Here is a 21,437-nt window from a genome sequence, read left to right as displayed (position 1 = left end):
TTTAAGTAACTTTACCAACTTCTATATGCAAACTGTAGCTCCACCTATTAAAGTTTATGTATAAATGTGATGGTTGGAGGCGGTGATACGATATTGATGGTAAGAAATATATGTCTTAGATAAAACTCAGGCCCATGAAATACTGTATACAGCTAATAGGGCTAATCATACAGTTTACAGGTTTTCTGACACTGCACTTTGTGTGTCCTCCCCGCAGGCGCTCCCGTATGTGGCTCTCCTCATTGTTATGCTGTTTTTTATCTATGCTGTCATTGGCATGCAGGTAAGGAAACCTCTCTTGTGGTCTTTCCTTTTCATTGGAGGCCCCTCCATTAATCCAATAGTAAGAGTGATACACAGGCCGTGTATTACAGGCTGAAATGGGCCTTCAGGTGTGTTCACGAGCAAATACTGAATACAACATCATAAATGGAAGACCTGTATTAAGGAATGGGTCACTATAAGCACACTGATACCAAATGTACACACTTTTGTCATGCCTTAACACTTAATAGAAAATAATTTGCTTTAGTGTTGTCATTTTAATATTTTTCCATTGACTATTGCTTGACGATTGTAATATGAGTTTGTTCCAAAAATATAAATCATTAATTACTTTTGACTTCTGTTTTTGGAGGATCAGCCCTCTCTATGGTCTACATCTACCTATGTTATACATGATTTTCTGTGCGCAGGTCTTCGGGAAGATTGCGCTAAACGACACCACAGAAATTAATAGGAATAATAACTTCCAGACCTTTCCCCAGGCCGTCCTGCTGCTCTTCAGGTTTGTGATACATGGTATTGGGGGGTCCTGTCTGTCAGACTACCTGTTGGTGTGATTACAGTACACACACGTGGTATAGTGAATCATAAGTAAATAGAGCAATGTTTAGTAATTGTATTCTGTCTTGATCAATTGCAAGCGCATAGAGCGCCACTAGCAAGAAAGAATAATGTCCATATTTTGTGCATTTCTCCACAATTGATCGGTGTCATCCAAACAGATGTGCGACTGGTGAAGCTTGGCAGGAGATCATGCTAGCCTGCCTCCCCAACAAGAAGTGTGACCCAGAATCAGAGTCACAACGCATGGAGGAAGACTACTCCTGTGGCAGCAGTTTTGCCGTCTTCTATTTCATCAGCTTTTATATGCTCTGCGCCTTCCTGGTGGGTCTCTGCCCTCTCTGCCTTGTGATTCTTAGTTCTGTATCTCTCGTCCACATGATCAGCTAACTTTCTTTCTCTTCAGATCATCAACCTGTTTGTAGCCGTCATTATGGATAACTTTGACTATCTGACGCGAGATTGGTCCATATTGGGTCCTCATCATTTGGATGAATTCAAAAGGATTTGGGCAGAGTATGATCCGGAGGCCAAGTAAGAGCTTCAGATGTTATTCTGCTTTAGATATCAAGTGGCTTATTCAGAAAACTTGTCATTTTCAATTGGGGGATATATACAAAGTATAGAAAATTCCTGAAAATGATGCATGGATATGGGATATGGCAGATATAGGTATTCCGCTGTTCATTCTCTTTTTGTCTCCCTACCCAGGGGACGTATCAAACACCTGGATGTAGTGACGCTGCTTAGACGGATTCAGCCACCGCTAGGATTTGGGAAACTGTGTCCGCATCGTGTGGCGTGTAAGGTAATTGAATTAATCCATACAAGCTGCAACTGTCTTCTTTAAAATTCTGTCTTCCCATTCTGTCTGCAGCAGTTTTTGGTGAGTGTAATACCATATCCATACTTGTGTTGTTTGGCGGAAGCCTTCCTCGCCGGTGGTGCTGGCTGGGACTTTTTGGGGGGGCACTTTGGGTCTGGTCCTGTGACGTGGGGGTTGCAGGGCCATTACATGGCCTTCCTTCCCTGCATGTGCACGCTTTGCAGGGGTGGCGGTCACTGACCGACACAGTGTGGAGTTAGTGTAGGGACCCGTGTGAACCAGGAGACCTGCACGTTGGTACACGGGGCGATATGGCTTGATCAATTCATATTCCAACATCATGAAGTTGGTTTTTTAAAATAGGCTTAGCAGCATTAGAATCAGCCATAGTTGTGATGTGCAGCCGCTCCTCTCTCTCGATGTCGGACTTCTTTAAAATATACTGTGAGCAACTCTCCTCAATAACGTGTCCTCTCTGCTCTCCATAATAAATCGGTAATGTTATATGCAGTAATTCACCAAGTCTGATTCCATGTACTTCAAGAGTGTGTTCAATGAACAATATTGTTGCTATAATGCATTGTTTGTTTTTTTACAATAAATGTTGCCACTATGCTGCTCCTTTAGATACATCCTGCAGCATGTGATACCTGCATCACCTTCCTTTTCTCCATTATGCAGCGTTTAGTCGCAATGAACATGCCTCTGAACAGCGATGGAACTGTCATGTTTAACGCAACACTCTTTGCTTTGGTTCGGACTTCTCTATGCATTAAAACTGAAGGTAATTCTCTATTCATTTATCCTAGATCTGGTGTTACTTTTGATTCTAGAAATATATATGGTAATCCTGCTGTGCTCAATTTGTTTGTGCCCCCGATTCCCCTGCTAACAGTTATGCACCCAACAGGTAACCTAGAACAAGCCAATGAAGAGCTCAGGGCTATTATTAAAAAGATCTGGAAAAGAACCAGTATGAAACTCTTGGACCAGGTGGTGCCCCCTGCTGGCGGTAAGTAAGATACTTTACAATAAGGTTAGTTTAAGGTTTCCCTTCCAATCAACTGGTGTCAGGAAGTTAAATAGATTTGTGTTTAAAAATCTCCAGTTTTCCAGTATTTATCAGCTGCTGTATGTCATGGAGTACATGGTGTATTCTCTCCAGTCTGACACAGTGCTCTCTGCTGCCACCTCTGTCTATGTCAGGAACTGTCCAGAGCAGCAGCAAATCCCCATAGAAAACCTCTCCTGCTCCTGCAGAGCCCATAACACACTGCATTCTTTACCTGTAACACCAATATTGGAATAAATTAAATTTAATTTGTTCTGTGCCACTTTTTTCTCTCCACGCACATATTATGATTAAGCATCTTTTGTCTTTTGAAGTTGATGACCACAAAAAGGAATTTATCTGATATTAAAAGGACACTGGATATACTGTTTATGCCACGTTTTGTCTGTAGGTGGGACTGGCAGTGCCGACTCTGATCCTCTGTTCTGTTTAGCATTATTTAATTGCTTCACTGCATCAAGTCATTGTAGTACTGCACGATTTTTGTGACGACGCTGCAGTATTACGATAGTACTGCAATGAAACTCCAATGAGTGTGAATAGTGAACAGTGTGTGATCAGGTGCAGCAGCTGCTTCTTTTACCCCTTGTCTGCTGGAGGGGCTGGTCAGAGATAAAGAATCACTCAGGGGGGTGGGAGACAAGATCCTGCCAAGCCACCTATGACATCAGAGGATGATGCCTGGTCACGGGTGAGAAGGAGAAGCTGGGGTCAATAACAGTTTTGTAGCCCTTCTATTTTTCATTTCCTGTCAGTGTTGAAGCACGGAAAAGCCACTGAAGCGGGGACTATTGGTAATAACATTATATTAAAGTTATATATCTCTGGGTGATAGTTTAAAGAGGTATTCCAGGGAAAATTAACTTGTCCCTTATCCACAGGATAGGGGACAAGTAAGAGATGACAGGGGATCTGACCTTCATACCCCCTGCTGCTCTTTGTATCGGGCCCTCAGCTTCTTTGTTTTGAATAGAGCCGTGAGTACGGTACGTGATCGCCGGCTCTATTCATCCCTATGGAGCCGCCAGAAAAAGCAGAGTAAGCACTTTCTGGTTCAGTGGGCTTTTTCCGGTGCCTCCATAGGCTCTATTGAAAACAAAGAAGCTGGGGCCTAATACATAGATCTTTGGGGGGTACGCAACCTCTTTAACTTAAATACTATTTTCTGATACTTGAGTACCCCTTTAAATATGCACCAGAATTCTGTAAACAATTTTGGCGCACCCAAAGACACTCCCAGTTCTTTTTACCAACAACTTTTACGTCTACAATAACTTTACAAGATTGTGATGCATTCTGGGTACTCACCCATCTTTTTACACCAGATAACCATTATCGCTTTCTTCACTCAGATGACGAAGTTACTGTGGGAAAGTTTTACGCCACATTCCTGATCCAGGAATACTTTAGGAAATTCAAGAAACGCAAAGAGCAAGGGTTGGTAGGGAAACCTTCCCAGCGCAACGCTCTCTCGCTGCAGGTACTTTTCATCGCTCCTGGGCAGTATAAATGTGGTATACAGTAGGTAGAGTCAGGTGTATATTCTCCAGTCTGAGGGGGGTCCAGATTCAGCTCTGTAGAGAAGCAGGTCGCAGCCATTAAAACGTTGCTTAATGAATTATATAGATAGCCAGACTATACAGGACTAGAGATGAGCGAACTGGCCGAGGTTCGGGTTCGTATGAACCTGAACTCTCGGCTTCTGATTTCCGCTGTCTGCCCGCTCCGTGGAGAGGGTGGATACAGCCTGAGGACCGCCTAGAAAACTGGGATACAGCCTATGGCTATGGCTGTATCCCAGTTTTCCAGGCGGTCCTCAGGCTGTATCCACCCTCTCCACAGAGCGAACAGACAGCGGGAATCAGAAGCCGAGAGTTCAGGTTCTTCCGAACCTGAACCTCGGCCAGTTTGCTCATCTCTATACAGGACAGTATAGTATACAGTACATCTTTAGTTTTTACATTATCCCAATACTATTATAGTTTCACCCTTTATATACTGGTATACTAACATGACTATGCGTCCATGCTACAATATAATAAATGTACTGTCTATAGCAAAAAGTTATTGGATATACTTCCCGAAATACAAAAGTGTATATACTACCTTGTCACACCTTTCTGTACATAAGTGTATATACCTTCCCTTATAAATCATCCTGTACATAACTGTACATACTATCCTAAATTTATAAGTGTATACTACCCTATACATTGCCATATCTACCACATTGTATATATCATTCTGTATATCCTTTCCTGTATATATCATCCTGTACATGAGTGTATATTCCACCCTATATATATATATATATATATATCATTCTGTACATAGCTATATAGATCACCCTGTACATAACTGTATATACCACTCCGTATATATCCAACACTTCCTTGCTTTTATGAGGACAGTGTAAACTGGCACTTCAATGGGCCCAGGATTAGGGCCCCATAGGCCAGGGCTGTCCTTGTGTTATGATGGTGAGTAGCTGACACGTCTCGGCCCTGGCTAGTAGCCCAGATGTTTGTGGTTCCCCTCAGGCTGGGCTGCGCACGCTGCATGATATCGGGCCTGAGATTCGTAGAGCTATTTCTGGAGACCTGACTGCAGAGGAAGAGCTGGACAAAGCCATGAAGGAGGCCGTGTCTGCAGCGTCCGAGGACGACATCTTCAGGGTGTGTAGGAAATGCTGCTGCTGACTGCGCCGGGGCGTACTTATGCATGAGGTCTATGGGTAACACTTGCAGAAGCCACTCTGCTACAACAAGTGCACTTCTCCTAATTCCTCACCAGCATACAAAGCCATAACATCTGCTGACTGTATGTCTCGTCCACTATCTCTATCCTGCTGTAATCTCGCATGTCTGTAACATTATCACTCTGTATGTATTCTTCCTCATGAAACACTGTATATATCATTCTATAGCAATGTTTTCTGATTGTTTACTTTGTAGTTTGTGATTTTATTGTAACACTGTACATCTGCCTGGATAATCTTCTCACTCCTTCACACTCTCTGTATTTTATCCTGTTGTGTCATATTGTATTGCTCATTCTGTATCACTGATCCTTGTAACATTGTATCATTTCTCCACCTGTTAAACCTGCTCTGGTAACACTGCATTGTATCCTGCTGAATCATAGTTGTTGTGTTAATGTTTTGGTTATTCAGTATCATTCTACCTGGTTGTATTGCATTTCTCCTCCATTCACTCCACCTCCTCTGGTAACACTCCATCTTATCCTGCTGTTTAATGGTTGTGTTACATAGAATTTTTGTATGTGCAACATTGTATCACTCCTGTACCTATTACACCTGCTCAGGTAACATTGTATCACTCCTCCTTCTGTTACACCTGCTCTAGTAACATTGTATCACTCCTCCTCCTCCATCTATTACACCTGCTCAGGTAACATTGTATCACTCCTCCTTCTGTTACACCTGCTCAGGTAACATTGTATCACTCCTCCTTCTGTTACACCTGCTCAGGTAACATTGTATCACTTCTCTATTACACCTGCTCAGGTAACATTGTATCACTCCTCCTTCTGTTACACCTGCTCAGGTAACATTGTATCACTCCTCCTTCTGTTACACCTGCTCTAGTAACATTGTATCACTCCTCCTCCATCTATTACACCTGCTCAGGTAACATTGTATCACTCCTCCATCTATTACACCTGCTCAGGTAACATTGTGTCACTCCTCTATTACACCTGCTCAGGTAACATTGTGTCACTCCTCTATTACACCTGCTCTGGTAACATTGTGTCACTCCTCTATTACACCTGCTCAGGTAACATTGTGTCACTCCTCTATTACACCTGCTCAGGTAACAATGTGTCACTCCTATTACACCTGCTCTGGTAACATTGTATCACTCCTCTATCTATTACACCTGCTTTGGTAATATTGTAGCAGTCCTCTATTGCACCTGCTTTGGTAACATTATATCACTCCTCCTTCATCTATTACACCTGCTCTGGTAACATTGTATCTTAAGCCCTGCTCACATCACGTTTCGAGTTTACATTCAGTGTATAAAGTATAAAAAGAACGGCAGTGCTTCCATGTTCTTTATTACATTGATATGTTTTTTGTTTTACAATTTTAAAAATAGCCTTGTACACATTTTCTTTGGAGGACAGAATAGCGTAGTAGTATAATGCACCTTTGAATGACTCCCCACCATTGTCAAGTGGCACATCCAATAAGAAGGCTTGATAAAGGCCAGAAATAGGGAAAACATTGCTGATTTTTTTCATTTCAGACCTCTGGTTCCTTGGAATTAAGCTGAATACCATTTTCTGATTTTGTGCTTGGTGTAGACCATTACAGTGATGTGAACAGGGTCTTGTATTATGGTTATATCATGTTAATCTATACATACTGCTCATGTGTCACCTCCCTGTAGGTTGTAACAATTGCCTCCATTCCTGTTTTATCGACAATCTAATTCTTATGATTTCACATAGCACCTCCCAGTATTGTAAATCTATGGGTGAATTGGGTGTTCCATAAGAGGGTGCCACCTATTTTACTAACCACAAAACAATGTTTAGAATTCATAGCTTTAAAATAGCTAAATGGTCAATTACTGACTGTACTACAGACCCATCAATGCTGTGTTATGTGATCATTTGTGTCCCTGAAGATGTATTCTGATCCTACAGTTTTTCCTTGTCTTGTCGGGCTGTAGTCCTACATTGTTGTCGCTTCATGGGGCATCTCCTCCTTGTTGTGTATCTCCTGTGGTCTGTGCATTACTGGATCAATGTCTTTTTGTCCCAACTCCTCAATTAACAATGAACCTTGTTTAGTGAGAAAACCATTGAGTATAAAATACAAGTTGCCTTTTATAAAAATATATATGTGGTAAGTGATGCAGCTTTATACAGCAGGTACATTGTCTCCCATAACTTACAGAGCAATAGGTAGAGACTGGAAATAGAAGGTATTAGTATATGAGGGCTTGTAGCTAATGCAATGTCTGAGTTTTATTAAAGGCAATATGTATTTTAAGTTATCAGCTGGCTGCTGTTCCTCTAAATCTGTGCTAATCCCTGGGTCTTCCTTTATGTGTCCTCCTCCCGTAGAGAGCAGGAGGCTTGTTTGGGAATCACGTCAGCTACTACCAAAGTGAAGTACGGAGCGCGTTCCCGCAGACATTCACCACACAACGACCACTTCACATAAACAAGACATCTGGTGGGCCAGGGGACCTGGATTCCCCATCTCATGAGAAGCTGGTGGACTCTACATTTACTCCGAGCAGTTACTCGTCTTCTGGTTCCAATGCCAATATCAACAATGCCAACAATAAAGTTTTGGTACGTCTTCCCAACCTGCTCCCATACCAGAGCACCATCAGCACCGTAGAAGGACAGAGCTGCCCGTTTCGTACTCATGGATCATGGAAACTTGGTTCTAAGAGGTAAGACTTGGAATTCAGAAGGCACCTTGGTTATTGGAAAGTCCGTTCAGGTTCTAGAGTTTAAAAAAAGGCATGCTCAAAACCACCATCACCAGGTTGTGCACCTGGAGTTTTTTCATATACCGTCAGGGTGTCTCCAATGTGACTGTCTTTTTCTGTTTTCCTTTACGGCTGCCCCAGAACATGTCATTGTGAGGCCTGGGGACGGTAGGTTCCACACTTACAGAGCTCTTGCTTATATCAGGGAAATTGTACATTATGCACAGTAGAGACCTCTGTCACTAAAAACCTCTTCCTCCTTCAGCTCAGTGTCCAGAGACAGCCGTCTGCCAATCATATGTCGGGAGGAAGCATCACAGGATGAGACGTATGATGCCAGTGAGGAAGTGGAATATAGCAGTGAGCCCAGCCTCCTCTGTTCTGACATGTGAGATAAAACTAAATTCTATATGTGAAATAAGACACGGCTAATAGGCACCCAGTGGATGATACTACATGCTAAACTGTAATAATATTTTACTAAGATGCTTTTCCAAGAACATCAGACATGATAAGAGCCCCCATAAACACATACATTGTGGTCTATGAAGGAACAGGATTATATCTTCCATATACTTTACAGATTTTCAGATCGAGACGAGGAGAGTCGGCAGTTGACTCCATCAGAAGGAGAGGTGGAGAGAGGGTTGTGTCCATCCCCTAAAAGAAGCTTCCTGCGCTCAGCCTCTTTAGGTAACACCCCAAAATCTTGAAGGTTGGAGACAACATGAACAGTTTTTTTCATAGCTCATATCTTCGTCTCTCCGTCTCTTTGTGGATTTTTGCAGGTAGGAGGGCTTCATTCCATTTGGAATGTCTACGAAGGTACCGGAACCAGGGAGCTGACACATCACCCAAAGCGGTCTTACCGCAGCTGCATCTGGTACATCATCAGGCGAGTTCTCCCATAATAATGCTGTTATTCCTTTAAGCTGTGTGTATTCTGTTCTTCTTGTCTCTCCATTTCTACAATTCTTCCCATAGCCATCCAATTAAAGTCTTTTTTTGGGTATGGCTAGGTTGGGTTCACACTGCATTGCCCAGCAAAGTCCACCTAACATAAGCGCATGTGTTAAACAAATCTTTAGACCCCCATTTACCCAACAGAGACCAAAGTGTGATCTTTGTTTCTCTGTTGCGTCTGAGTTTGCACAGACCTCTGTACTATTCCATGAGTTGGATCTTGTAAAACAAGTATACTACACAGCATTTTTAAAAACATTTAATGTAAAATGGATGCCACTAAGTATCACTGTCATATGTATACAATTCCCCGAGAAACAAACATCTGATGGCTTAACACAATGTAAACCCAGCCTTATATCCATGTCAGGATCTTCATGGGTTGGAGCTCAATTTCTGTGCAAATTTATTATATGCTAGCATTATGGCAAAGTCTTAAGAAGTGATGAGCAAACTTTCTGAACGTTTCACCAGCCACCAGGAGTCAAATGCAGAGCATTCGTGTTTTGATGAACCTAAACATTCGGCAAGTTTACTCATCGCTAGTCTTAAATGGAATCTATCAGCTGAAATTCACTTTCCAAACTGCTGACCCTGTTCGATAGTTAGGACAAGGAGACACAAGTTACCTTTTATATATCAGAAGTTTAGAACAAAAAAATGGATAATCCAGCATTCCGAGATGCTGTCCTGTGTTAAAACTTAACTTTTAATGGACAGACCAGGGTCCATCATGCAAATATGGCTGCTAACTTGTTTGGTATTAAAAGTTAAGTTTTAACATGGGATGACATCTCAGAATGCCATGTACCAGGCGCTTAGTTTCTGCCAGAGTGAATTGCAGCCTGACAGATTTCCTTAAAGGCAAAAGCAATCAGAGTAAAATGCCCCAAATGTATTAAAAGTCCTAATGAACTTTCTAAATTTGAACTAAAATTTCTGTGTACCACCATTTAAGGGGCAGGAGAGGATCCAGCCATGGTTTGTTGTCTATTTTAAGATGAAGTAAGTAATGAAAGACATCTTCATTTCCAGGCGTTAGCAGTAGCTGGGCTTAGCCCTCTACTACGGAGGAGTCACTCGCCAACAGCATTTTCACGCCTCTGCTCCACACCGCCCGCCACACCCTGCTCTCGAGGGTGGATGCACCAGACTGTGCCAGCACTGAGGCTACAAGGAGATCCAGGGCCCAAAGACAGTTTAAACAGCAGCTTCCCATCTGTGCACTGCAGCGACTGCAACCTCAGTCGAGATCGACCGGCCTCCCTCACAGTTCCTTGCCACACGCGGGACCAGACACGGCAGCACCATGGCAGTGCAAGCAGTTTGGTGGAAGCGGTAAGGGTCAAAGAGTTTTCTTCATGCACATAAAAATGATGAAAACCTAACGAACTAAATCATATTAAGATCTACTTGTCTTTAAGGAATGCCATGGGAAATTACATTGATCTTTTTTAAAATTTTTCTATACTACTAAGGTGCTGATCTCAGAAGGTTTGGCGCAATTTGCTCAGGACCCCTGCTTCTTGCAGGTGGCAACACATGAGCTGGCAGATGCCTGTGACATGACGATAGAGGAGATGGAATCCGCAGCTGACAGCTTCTTGAATAGCAATCCCAGCCCAAACGGGAAGCTCTCACCTTTCACCAAACGCAGGGACCAGGGGTTGGACTGTGTGGGGGTTGGGTCAGAAGAGCAAGGACACTCAGCAGGTTGTGCGAACAGCGAAGCCGAACAGGAGGACTGCCGAGTATATGTAAGCGGCCTGTAGCCAGCAAGCCTCACATAGACAAGAGCCGTAGTAAATGCCAATTCTTCAGAGGGTGGATGTTCCTGGAGGAGTTTTGTGCTCCTTCTTCAGTTTCTTTCTCTTTTTTTCAGTGTTCCTAATGAGTTTGTTTCAGAAGTGCCTCACTGTTCTCGTGACCTGGAGTGACCAGAACAGCGTTCTTCATCCATTTTAGTTGGGGCGGGAGGGGGGTAAGACATCCAGAGCTGACTTTCTTTCTACGTTATGGGATTGGAGGACCCGCTGGAATCCTTTTGGGGGGTCACCTGGCATCCTGGATCCTTCAAATCAAGAATTTAAACTTAAGGATGGATCTTGGAAGAAACCCTTATTGCTCAGCTGAACACAACTATTTGCTTGCTCTTTTTTCCCTTTAATGTTAAAATTTCTCAAAATGAATCTGCAGATGCAAAAGCTCCTGCTGCATCATCCAACATTGTCTCTGCTGCTAAGAAAAATTGTGTCATCCAGCTAATCCTTCCCTTTAAATACAATGTATTTGGTGCAGCTGTCACGTTTCAGTGCCGTTAATTACTGTCTTATGATTGGCTGTCCCTGCTGGATGATGCAGATGGACCGATATTATTTAAACTTTACATATGAAAAAGTTTTCCCCAAAATGTTAAGAGTATGAATGTATTAAGGGTCGCCATCCTCTCATAATCCTAGTTACAGATCCTTGGAAAAAGCAATGTATATTTAGTAAATGAGGAGGTGTACGGCCTCTGCAGCAAGTAACCATCCTTTAATTTTCCAGTGCAGTCTATGTGTATGATGTCTTTAGTGGTGAAGGTGCCAACGGTAATCATTCGTATTCAATTCTTACAGTCCAAAATGATTCATGTAGACCACTCCAAAGAAAATCTTCTATCATTTTAGTAAAACTTTTGGTCCATTGGTGTAAGTTTAGTAATCATCAATAATCCCCACTGACCCTTGTGGGGATTATGCCGTTGCCGCTGATCTCTGGCAAATTGACGCAGATATATTTTTTCACCGATTATTTTATTAGCGAGAAGCTGGCATTGTCATTAATAGCTGCTAAAAATGTGGAATACTGTTAAAAAAAAAAGAAATATTATTTTATACACACACGCACATATATATATATATATTGATATATTGATAATAGATATTTTTTTCCTGGACATTCAGGGATGTTGTATTGCTGATTAAACACGTGACAGATTTTGCATGTTAATTTATGACATCATCACGTCACTGTCGCCTTCATCATGCAGCACTGTGGTAGAGGTCGATTGGCACAATGCGGCACTGGGTAAAAATATAGGATCTGAATCTAATTCTACAAAATACAGCAAATACAATTACGGGGGCCATGCATATATAATATGTTACACGGCTATAACCGATAGATCATTATGTGGAATAACTAATAGTGTCTTTGATTGCCCAAAGAATGATATAAAGGTATATTATTAACATTTTATAGTTGCTGTGCTCTTTAGTACAGTGTATGATACCTGAATTATTCCCTATACCATTTGCAACAAGGAAACTGTATATTTTGCAGTATTGCAGGGATGGGGAACCTTTAGCCATTTAGCTATTGCTAAACTATTATTCCCATCATGCCTGGACAGCTAAAGCTTTGGCTGTCCAGGCATGATGGGAATTGTAGCTTTGCAACAGCTGGAGGGCTGGAGGTTTCCCATCCCTGGTCTGCGACTACAGATACAGTACATAATATATTATAGGGGTTGTCTGGATTTCTGATAGCTTGTTAAAGCCAAAAGAGTTCCTCTCTTTGGAGGATCCTGCATGTCTCCGCATTACTCAGAATGCTCTTTAACTATTATAGGCACTATATAATGCTTTTCGTCCCCTGTAGTTGGCATTGCACTCTGCTTATGGGTTGCCAGCAGACTAAAGATGAGCACTGTGGGTAATAGTAATGGGATCTGGCAATCTTTGGCTGTGACTTTACAATTTATTTCTTTCTCAGCATAAAAGTGTACGGAAAAGCAGTTCTTCCCCTCTAAATCATAGCCACGAAATGTACAATGATGGATTTTAAGGCTTCTACAGACCAGTGCCACATAGACGTCCATACACTGAAGCCCCGTGCGCTGAGAGACGATATCTGCACTTCTTTACCAAGTGGTTTGTGGCTGTTTTCTTTCTGTTTTGTGCTGCTTTGTGCATGAAGGGTTTGTTGCAGAAATACTTGAATCTGGGGTCAGCTTTTTAATATTTCAAGTGAACTTAGCATTTTTTTAACTTGATACCAATTGCAGCAGTGCCGAATGTAACCTGTAACAGTGTCCAGTGTGGCTGCCATTACACACATTGTTCTGACCAGTTCCATCATGAACCACACCCACACCTGCATCTGGTTTTAGGAGTTTATACTGTATATTTCTTTGCGTTTCAGTGGGTGAGTTTGTGCGATGTGTTGCTGTGCAGTACATTGCTGTGTAAATATGTAACCTATTTAATACATTGCTTTTTTACCATTTCATATTGGGTTTATTCATTGTGAATCAACTGGATTTGGCGATACAACCTCTCCTAATGTTTCCCGAGACGTAATCTCAGGGGAGACCTCCAAAAGGTTTTTAATAGTTTTAATAAAGATGGGAACTAAATGGATACGATCCTGAAAAACTACCACTCTATGCTGATGACTGTTTTCGCTGTACTGTACACAGTTAGAGAATTATACACCTCCTAACATCACCATATCGCTAATATGCATAGAACACTCCACCTCCAAACATGACCATAATACAAATGTGTTATACTCCTAAAATGACCATAATACAACTATATCATATGCTATACATAGAACACTACAGCCCCCAACGTGTCCATAACAAAACTCTGTTAGACCCTCTACACAGAACACTAGAACTGCATGCATGATCTGACCACAATAAAAGTTTATTACAAGTTCAGACCCTATTACATGCAATATACACGGCCATTACATCCTTGCATCTATATCTTTATAGGAAAAAAAAATAGATTTATACTTAGGAAAGAGTCAATACAAAGATGTATTACTGAAGCATTATACACAGAGTTATTCATGGGATAGCAGCAGTAACGCAGATTACTATTTTCATTTTTTTCTGTATGTGTAGTGGTAGACATGGCTGGTTTTGGCGCCAGAATACCTCTGTACAGTAACGTATAGCAGACACTGCCAAAATAACAGAAGCTGCCAGTGAAATTCAGCAAAAAAAAGAGAAATGTTTTTCACATGATTTTATGCAAATGTTGTCTAATTCACAGGTTGTGCAGACCTGTCCCTATAAATGGTGATGGTTATTAACTAGAGGGCTAAACAGACATCCTCATGGAGTCAGATAGCCGATGGTGTACAATGGAAGGCCCCTGTGTTTGGAGAGACCTTAGCCCCAGGAAAGCCCCCTCTTTGCTTCCATTATTCCAGCCTTCCTGACGGGCCCCCTATTTATCCAGGGCCCTTTGGGAACATTCAGCTCTTGGGTGTTTAATGTAAACCTTCCTCCCCCCTCCTTGCACGTGGCATCCAGTCTCCGGCAGAATGGGCTCTGAAATAAAAGATATTTAAAGGTTGATCTTTGGGATAAATGTATATTTATGTAATATTGCATTTTTACCTAAGGAATGATGTTGTAAAATGGCTACAAAATAAAGTTTATTAAAAAAAAAAAGTTCTGTAATCAATTCATGTACAAAACCGTGACAAACAGGAAAATCACAGTGTACAAGAAAATTTACATATGAGATATGAGATGGGATACAGTTGGGCGCATCTAGCCTGGATCTGAGATGGGATACAGTTGGATGCCTCTAGCCTGGATACAAGATGAGATACAGTTTGGTGCCTCTAGCTTGGATAGAAGATGAGATACAGTTGGGTTCTTCTAGCCTGGATAAAAGATTAAATACAGTTTGGTGCCTCTAGGCTGAATACAAGATGAGATACAGTTGGGCACTTCTAGCTTGGATACAAGATGAGATACAGTTGGGCGCCTCTAGCCTGGATACAAGATGAGATACAGTGGGGCGCCTCTAGCCTTGATACAAGAAGAGATACAGTTGGGCACTTCTAGCTTGGATACAAGATGAGATACAGTTGGGCACTTCTAGCTTGGATACAAGATGAGATACAGTTGGGCGCCTCTAGCCTGGATACAAGATGAGATACAGTGGGGCGCCTCTAGCCTTGATACAAGATGAGATACAGTTGGGCACTTCTAGCCTGGATATAAGATAACAGTTGTCCGCCTCTAGCCAGGATACAAGATGAGATACAGTTGGGCTCTTCTAGCCTGTATATAAGATACAGTTGTCCACCTCTAGCCTGGATACAAGAAGAAATACAGTTGGGCACTTCTAGCCTGGATATAAGATACATTTAGCCTGGATACAAGATGAGATACAGTTGGGCGCCTCTAGCCTGGATACAAGATGAGATACAGTTGGGCGCCTCTAGCCTGGATATAAGATACAGTTGTCCGCCTCTAGTCAGGATACAAGATGAGATACAGTTGTCCGCCTCTAGTCAGGATACAAGATGAGATACAGTTGGACGCCTCTAGCCTGGATACATGAAGATCAGGAACAGTAAAGCCAGACTGGATCACCATCCACACGGTAAGTGACTGCCTGGATATCCAATCTAGATTCTACAAACACTCCACACAATAAGGCCACAGCGGAATCAGAGATCTGGTCACATTCAGCCTTATTGACGCTTATTTAATTCCACAAAACAAGTGTGATGTTTCGGCAAAAATGTTTTTTTCAAGCATAAAATCAGTGACAAGTACAATCACATATACAAGTGCATAATTTCCATAATTGGTTAAAACACATGTGTACCAAATGTTATTAACACATGTCCCAACCTTTAACTAAATATCATCGGATCCCATCTTAGACATACACCCCCAAGTTGTCATGGAGACATATAAACAATAGACATGACAAGAAATCCATTACAAATACCTATTATTGTCAGGAGTGTGCGATGCTGCTCCTCGGTTTGGGCTGTGTGGCCGAGAAGGCGCTGAGTTGGTGTTTCTGTGCAGTTCCAGAACTCTGTTTAACCCTTTGAGGACCAGGCCCAAAATGACCCAGTGGACCGCGCAAATTTTGATCGTAGTGTTTCCGTTTTTCCCTCCTCCCCTTCTAAGAGCTCTAGCACTTTCAGTTTTTTATCTACAGGCCATGTAAGGGCTTATTTGTTACAGGAATAGTTGTACTGTGTAATGGTGTCTTTCATTTTACCATAACGTGTATGATGGAATTCCAAATATATTATTTATGAAGATATAAATTGGTGAAATCGCAAAAAAGAATGCAATATGGTAACGTTTGGGGGGTTCCTGTGTCTACATAATGCACTATATGGTAAAAGCGACATGATACCATTACTCTATAGGTCAGTACGAACACAACCATATGCAGGTTACACAGATTCTCTAATGTTATATATTTTTTTTAAATGAAATCCTTTTTTTTGGCAATTAATTATAAATAAAATGGGACTATTGTGACGCTTATAACGGTTTTATTTTTTCACCTACGGGGCTGTATGGGGTGTCATTTTTTCCGCCATGATCTCTAGTTTTTATTAATACCATATTTGTGAAGATCGGACGTTTTGATCACTTTTTATTAATTTTTTTATATATATAATGTAACATAAAAACGGTAATCCGCGCACTTTTTTCCCTCTTTTCGTGTACGCCGTTTACCGTTCGCAATGACGCTTGTTATATTTTAATAGATCGGACAATTACGCACGCTACGGTATATTATATGTTTATCTATTTATTTATTTTTATATGTTTTATTTATATGATGGGAAAGGGGGGTGATTTCAACTTTTATTGGGGGAGGGGTTTTGGGGTAGTGTGTTAGTGTTTTTAACTTTTTTTTTTTTTACACATTTGAAGTCCCTTTGGGGGACTTGTACATACAATACTTTGATTTTTACACTGATGAATGCTATGCCATAGGCATAGCATTGATCAGTGTTATCGGCGATCTGCTCATTGAGCCTGCCTGTGCAGGCTCAGTGACCAGAGCGCCGATCGGACCGCACGGAGGCAGGTGAGAAACCTCCGGCGGCCCGTTTTACCGATCGGGACCCCCGCAGTCACACTGCGGGGGTCCCGATCGGTAAGTGACAGGGGACTCCCCCTGTCACTTACACTTAAACGCCGCGGTCGCGCCGCGATCGCGGCGTTTAAGGAGTTAATGACACGCGGCAGCGCGATCGCTGCAGCGTGTCATTACCGGTGAGGTCCCGGCTGCTGTTTGCAGCCGGCCCCCACCTGCTATGAAGCGCGCTCCGCTCCGGAGCACGCTTCATAGCGTGAGAAACACCCAGGGCGTACAGTTACGCCCTAGGTCGTCTGGGGACAGACTTCCATGGCGTAACTATACGCCCTGGGTCGTCTAAGGGTTAAACACAGGTTTATTTTTGGTTTGTTCAGCCCCACCCATCTTGCTTGTTATGCCTTGGCAGCTTAAGGGTTAACCTGCTGCTGTGCAGGTGAGCTGTGGGGAGGATCAGGGGCATGTTTAATCAGCTGCTGGACTGAGTCCCTGATCTTGCATAAATGTGTGTAAGGCCCTTTAAGGCCCTATTCCACCAACAGATCTGACGACAGATTATCTGCCAAAGATTTGAAGCCAAACCCAGGAGTGGATTTGAAAAGAGGAGAAATTCAGTCTTTCCTTTATGACCTATTCTCTTTTTATAGTCTGTTCCTGGGTTTGGCTTCAAATTTTTGGCAGATAATCTGTTGTCAGATCTGTTGGTGGAATAGGGCCTTAAAGTGACTTTAATACCAGACCCAGGCTGAAGCACTAGAGGCGGGCTGACCCACCTTTAGTGGGAAGAAACTCCAGCCCCTCCATGACGTGACTCCATTGGAATCAATGGAACCCTATCATAGAGGGGCGGGGGTTTCCTCCCACTAAGGGGGGGTCGGCAGCCTCCAGTGCTTCAGCCTGGGCCTGGTGGTACAGTCACTTTAAGCCCAGCAGACAGACGCTGGCTATTTGTGTTCCTGCTAGGCTAAGGGTACTATTACACGGGCCGATGGGGGCCCGATAATAGCTGTAAATGATCGCCAATCTGCTAGATGGGCGCTCGTTTACTGGGCCTATTCCACAGCTCAATAGTCGCTTAGCGAGGGCTGCAGGGACATCGTTACCTATGTCCTCGCAGCCCTTGTAAAACACCATACGTTACCTAAACATACTGCAGGGCTTCACCTGCGCTAATTCTTCCTCCCAGTCCCGCGCGCAGCAGCAGCTTCAGTGCGGCCTGTCTGAGCTGACAGACCACTCAGCCAATCACTGGCCGCGGCGGTCCTGGCCAGTGATTGGCTGAGTGGTCTGTCAGCTCAGACAGGCCGCACCGAAGCTGCTGCTGCGCGCGGGACCGGGAGGAAGAAGGAGCGCAGAAGAAGCCCTGCAACATGTTTAGGTAAGTATGGTGCTGCTGAAATCGTCGGTCACCGTCCGCTCACCACCATTCCACGAAGTAATGCGTGGTCCGTGCCCAATGATTTTAGGTTTGAACCTAAATAAATCGTGTCATCGGCTGATCATTGTCTCTATTCCACAGACGAATAATCAGCCGAATCGTGGCGATTCGGCCGATTATTGTTTTGTGAAATAGCCCCCTAAGCGTATTTTTGCTGTGACTTGTAGGTCTCCTGATCCTTTCTGCTTGACTTTTGACCCTTCCTTTGCCTGATGATTTTGTACCTTTGCCGCCCGCCTCTGCTGACCTGGACTGTTGACCCAGAATTACTGTGTTTGTCTGTCTGTGTTCCACTTACACCAGTGCAGGGACAGCCTTTGTGATTGTCTGCAGCCGCCTAGGGCTGACCGAGGCAAGTAGGCAGGGACAGAGTGTGGGGACAGCCAGGGCTCACTGTCTGCACTTACCATACCTGGTGCTAACAATTATCCCCATAAAGTTACAGACTCCAGATGCATATACATAAATAAAAATGCTAATATATATATATATATCTACCTTGGCCAATTCCAGCTTCAGCAGCTATGATACCCAGTGTTTGTAAACAGTTGGCCAAGCATGCGCCAGCCAGCGCCATCCCAGCCATTAAAAACTCTGCCCATACCCTTAGGATACCTATAAAACTCCACTGAGTGTATGCAGAAAATGCATGAGCAATGCACATCTGTCCGGCTACTGATTGAACTCTGGATGGGAACCCCTTTAAGTTCTGTCATCCTCCTGTCCCGGTGACTCCCTCTCCCTACAGTAAGGCTAAAGAGTCACTGGGTCAGGAGGAAGACAGTATCGTCCTTGGAAGGCCTGTGTCCAGTGTTTCAGGACCATCTCAGAAATCCAGGACACCTGTCCCGGATTTCCATGCGAGCGCCCCACAGCATGTGAACCTGCGTGCTCTGAAATATCAGATCTGAGTTTCAGTTCCATTCCAGCCCAGTTCCAGGACTCTCAAGGGCTTTTTTTGATGACCACACTGCTTCTCGCAGCTTTAGCTTCGGCTGTCTAGACATTATGGGAATTGTAGTTTTGCAACAGCTGAAGGGGCCGCGAGTTTGACACCTGTGCTATAAACAGTAGAATAGAGATGACTGTCATCGGGGAAGTAAAGTGACATGTTAAGACCCCAACTAATCAGTAAAAAATATGTGAACAAAACTTCCCCATATACTTAAAGCGACTTTGTACCCACAATCTGCCCCCCCCCCCTCCAAACCCCTTGTACCTTTGGATAGCTGCTTTTAATCCAAGATCTGTCCTGGGGTCCATTTGGCAGGTGATGCAGTTATTGTCCTAAAAAACAACTTTTAAACTTACAGCCCTGTGTCTGTGTATCTGTGCCCTAACCTTGCACCGCCCCTTCGTCCCTCCTCCCCACCCTCCTCATCATTAGGAATGCCACTGGCAGGATTTTTCCTATTCCTCTGCAGTGAACACTGCACGGGTGACTTAACGATCCAGCCCATGTGCCGTGCTCACACAGCTGACGAATAGAATACCTGCCTGGGGCATTCCTAATGATGAAGAGGGAGGGGAGAAGGGACGGAGGGGCGGTGCCAGCCTAATGCACAGACACTCTAGGCCATGCCAGTTTGACACAGGGCTGCAAGTTTAAAAGTTGTTTTTTAGGACAATAACTGCATCACCTGCCGAACGAACCCCAGGACAGATCTTGGATTAAAAGCAGCTATCCGAAAGTACAAGCAGTTTGGGGGAGGGGGACAGATTATGGGTACAGGGCCACTTTAAATGCAGGTGTCTCAGTCACATGACAAGGTATCTGGAGAGAAAGCACAAACTGCAGACTTTTCCCGGTTCGCTCACCTGATCGCTAACCATCTGAACACTAAGGCCGCATTCACACGTTCCGTATTCCGCACGGAACACGGACGTGGAAGGCCTGTACTGGAGTCTGTCCTCTGCACAGCAGCATCTCTGATATGCTGCTGGGAATGGGGGAACTGTACAGATATGCACCGCGCTGTAAGGACAGAGCCATGCGACGCATATCTGCAGGGTGCTCTCTGCTCCCACCTGACCCTTTCCCAGGATTTCTTTTAGACAAGTACATGGTGACTTTTTTTTTTATTTTTGCATTATTTTTAGTATATCCTTTTACTGCATTAGGGAATGTGCACACTATGGAATCCCGACAGAACACCTGTTGCAGATTCCGCACAGGTAGGGTATCACACACCGGTATTCATGGTATATACACTCGGACCACTGAGCACTATAGAAAATACCTGTTCATTCCGGGTCTATCTAACGAATTAAAGCAATTAAAACCATATTTTAGTTGTTTCCCCATAGGAAATAATGTTCATTCTTTTTCTTCATGCTTTTTAGTATGTCCCCACTAAAAGTTACTTTATACCTTTTATTTCTCTCTCTGATTGTTGTTCTCTGTGGGGCGGGCTGCAGTTTTTATTGTACCATTTTGGTGTGAATACATTTTATTGACTAATTTACCAGCAATATCACATATGTATTGTTCCACAGAACTGTCCTCATAACATGACTGTACTAACCTCTAATATCATTATAGCTGTCACTCTCCTCTCTGATAAGTGTCGCTCACTGTCAGCTTTTTGTTAATGTCCACTTTTTCTCATTTCTTACGTGTTTTGTCCTATTTCCTGTCATAGAACTCCCTGACAGGAGGCCCGAGCAGCGCAGAGACGCCTCCCACCAAGACCGGCCGCTACTCACCGCGGCACTGAGCATTCGGCACTACAGTGTGCGCTTATATACCAGCGGTGACGTCACCAACCGCTCCTCTAGCTCGCTAGCCAGGGCTCCGCGGCCAGTACGTTGGCCCCACTGGACCAATTCTATTGAACGCGAAGTCTTCACACTCTCTATAGTGGTCAATGGCCAGGACTTGTCGTTCTTCCGATCAGAGTATAAAAGTCGTACCAATTGCAAAGCGATATCTGCCACATCCGGGACA

The 21,437-nt window shown here is 43.4% G+C and overlaps 1 protein-coding gene and 1 long non-coding RNA gene across 7 annotated transcripts in view; one reads left to right on the top strand and one right to left on the bottom strand.

Moving 5' to 3' along the window:
- The window catches only part of CACNA1C (calcium voltage-gated channel subunit alpha1 C), a 204,108-nt gene extending 189,482 nt beyond the window's left edge, over positions 1-14,626 (top strand). For 5 of the 6 annotated variants that reach the window (XM_069964971.1, XM_069964969.1, XM_069964972.1 and 2 more), the window contains 15 exons: positions 218-283; positions 696-787; positions 1,008-1,170; positions 1,253-1,380; positions 1,558-1,654; positions 2,354-2,456; positions 2,583-2,684; positions 4,097-4,224; positions 5,285-5,419; positions 7,842-8,179; positions 8,484-8,606; positions 8,802-8,911; positions 9,007-9,113; positions 10,217-10,519; positions 10,660-14,626. In XM_069964971.1, the coding sequence (XP_069821072.1) occupies positions 218-283; positions 696-787; positions 1,008-1,170; positions 1,253-1,380; positions 1,558-1,654; positions 2,354-2,456; positions 2,583-2,684; positions 4,097-4,224; positions 5,285-5,419; positions 7,842-8,179; positions 8,484-8,606; positions 8,802-8,911; positions 9,007-9,113; positions 10,217-10,519; positions 10,660-10,953 (2,289 nt within the window). In that variant the 3' untranslated portion in view covers positions 10,954-14,626. The remainder of the gene's footprint in view (positions 1-217; positions 284-695; positions 788-1,007; positions 1,171-1,252; positions 1,381-1,557; positions 1,655-2,353; positions 2,457-2,582; positions 2,685-4,096; positions 4,225-5,284; positions 5,420-7,841; positions 8,180-8,483; positions 8,607-8,801; positions 8,912-9,006; positions 9,114-10,216; positions 10,520-10,659) is intronic. The other variant, XM_069964973.1, reaches the window with a different exon arrangement.
- The window catches only part of LOC138787783 (uncharacterized), a 54,925-nt gene extending 33,735 nt beyond the window's left edge, over positions 1-21,190 (bottom strand). The window contains exons 1-2 of the long non-coding RNA XR_011362517.1: positions 21,016-21,190; positions 4,053-4,318 (exon numbers count right to left, since the gene is read on the bottom strand). This is a non-coding gene — a long non-coding RNA (uncharacterized lncRNA). The remainder of the gene's footprint in view (positions 1-4,052; positions 4,319-21,015) is intronic.
- Positions 21,191-21,437: the final 247 nt, after the last annotated feature.

Source organism: Dendropsophus ebraccatus, chromosome 1, assembly GCF_027789765.1.
Source record: "Dendropsophus ebraccatus isolate aDenEbr1 chromosome 1, aDenEbr1.pat, whole genome shotgun sequence".
Taxonomy (NCBI): Eukaryota; Metazoa; Chordata; class Amphibia; order Anura; family Hylidae; genus Dendropsophus; species Dendropsophus ebraccatus.
Note: the sequence above shows the minus strand (reverse complement) of the source record. Positions and strands in the feature narration are given on the sequence as shown.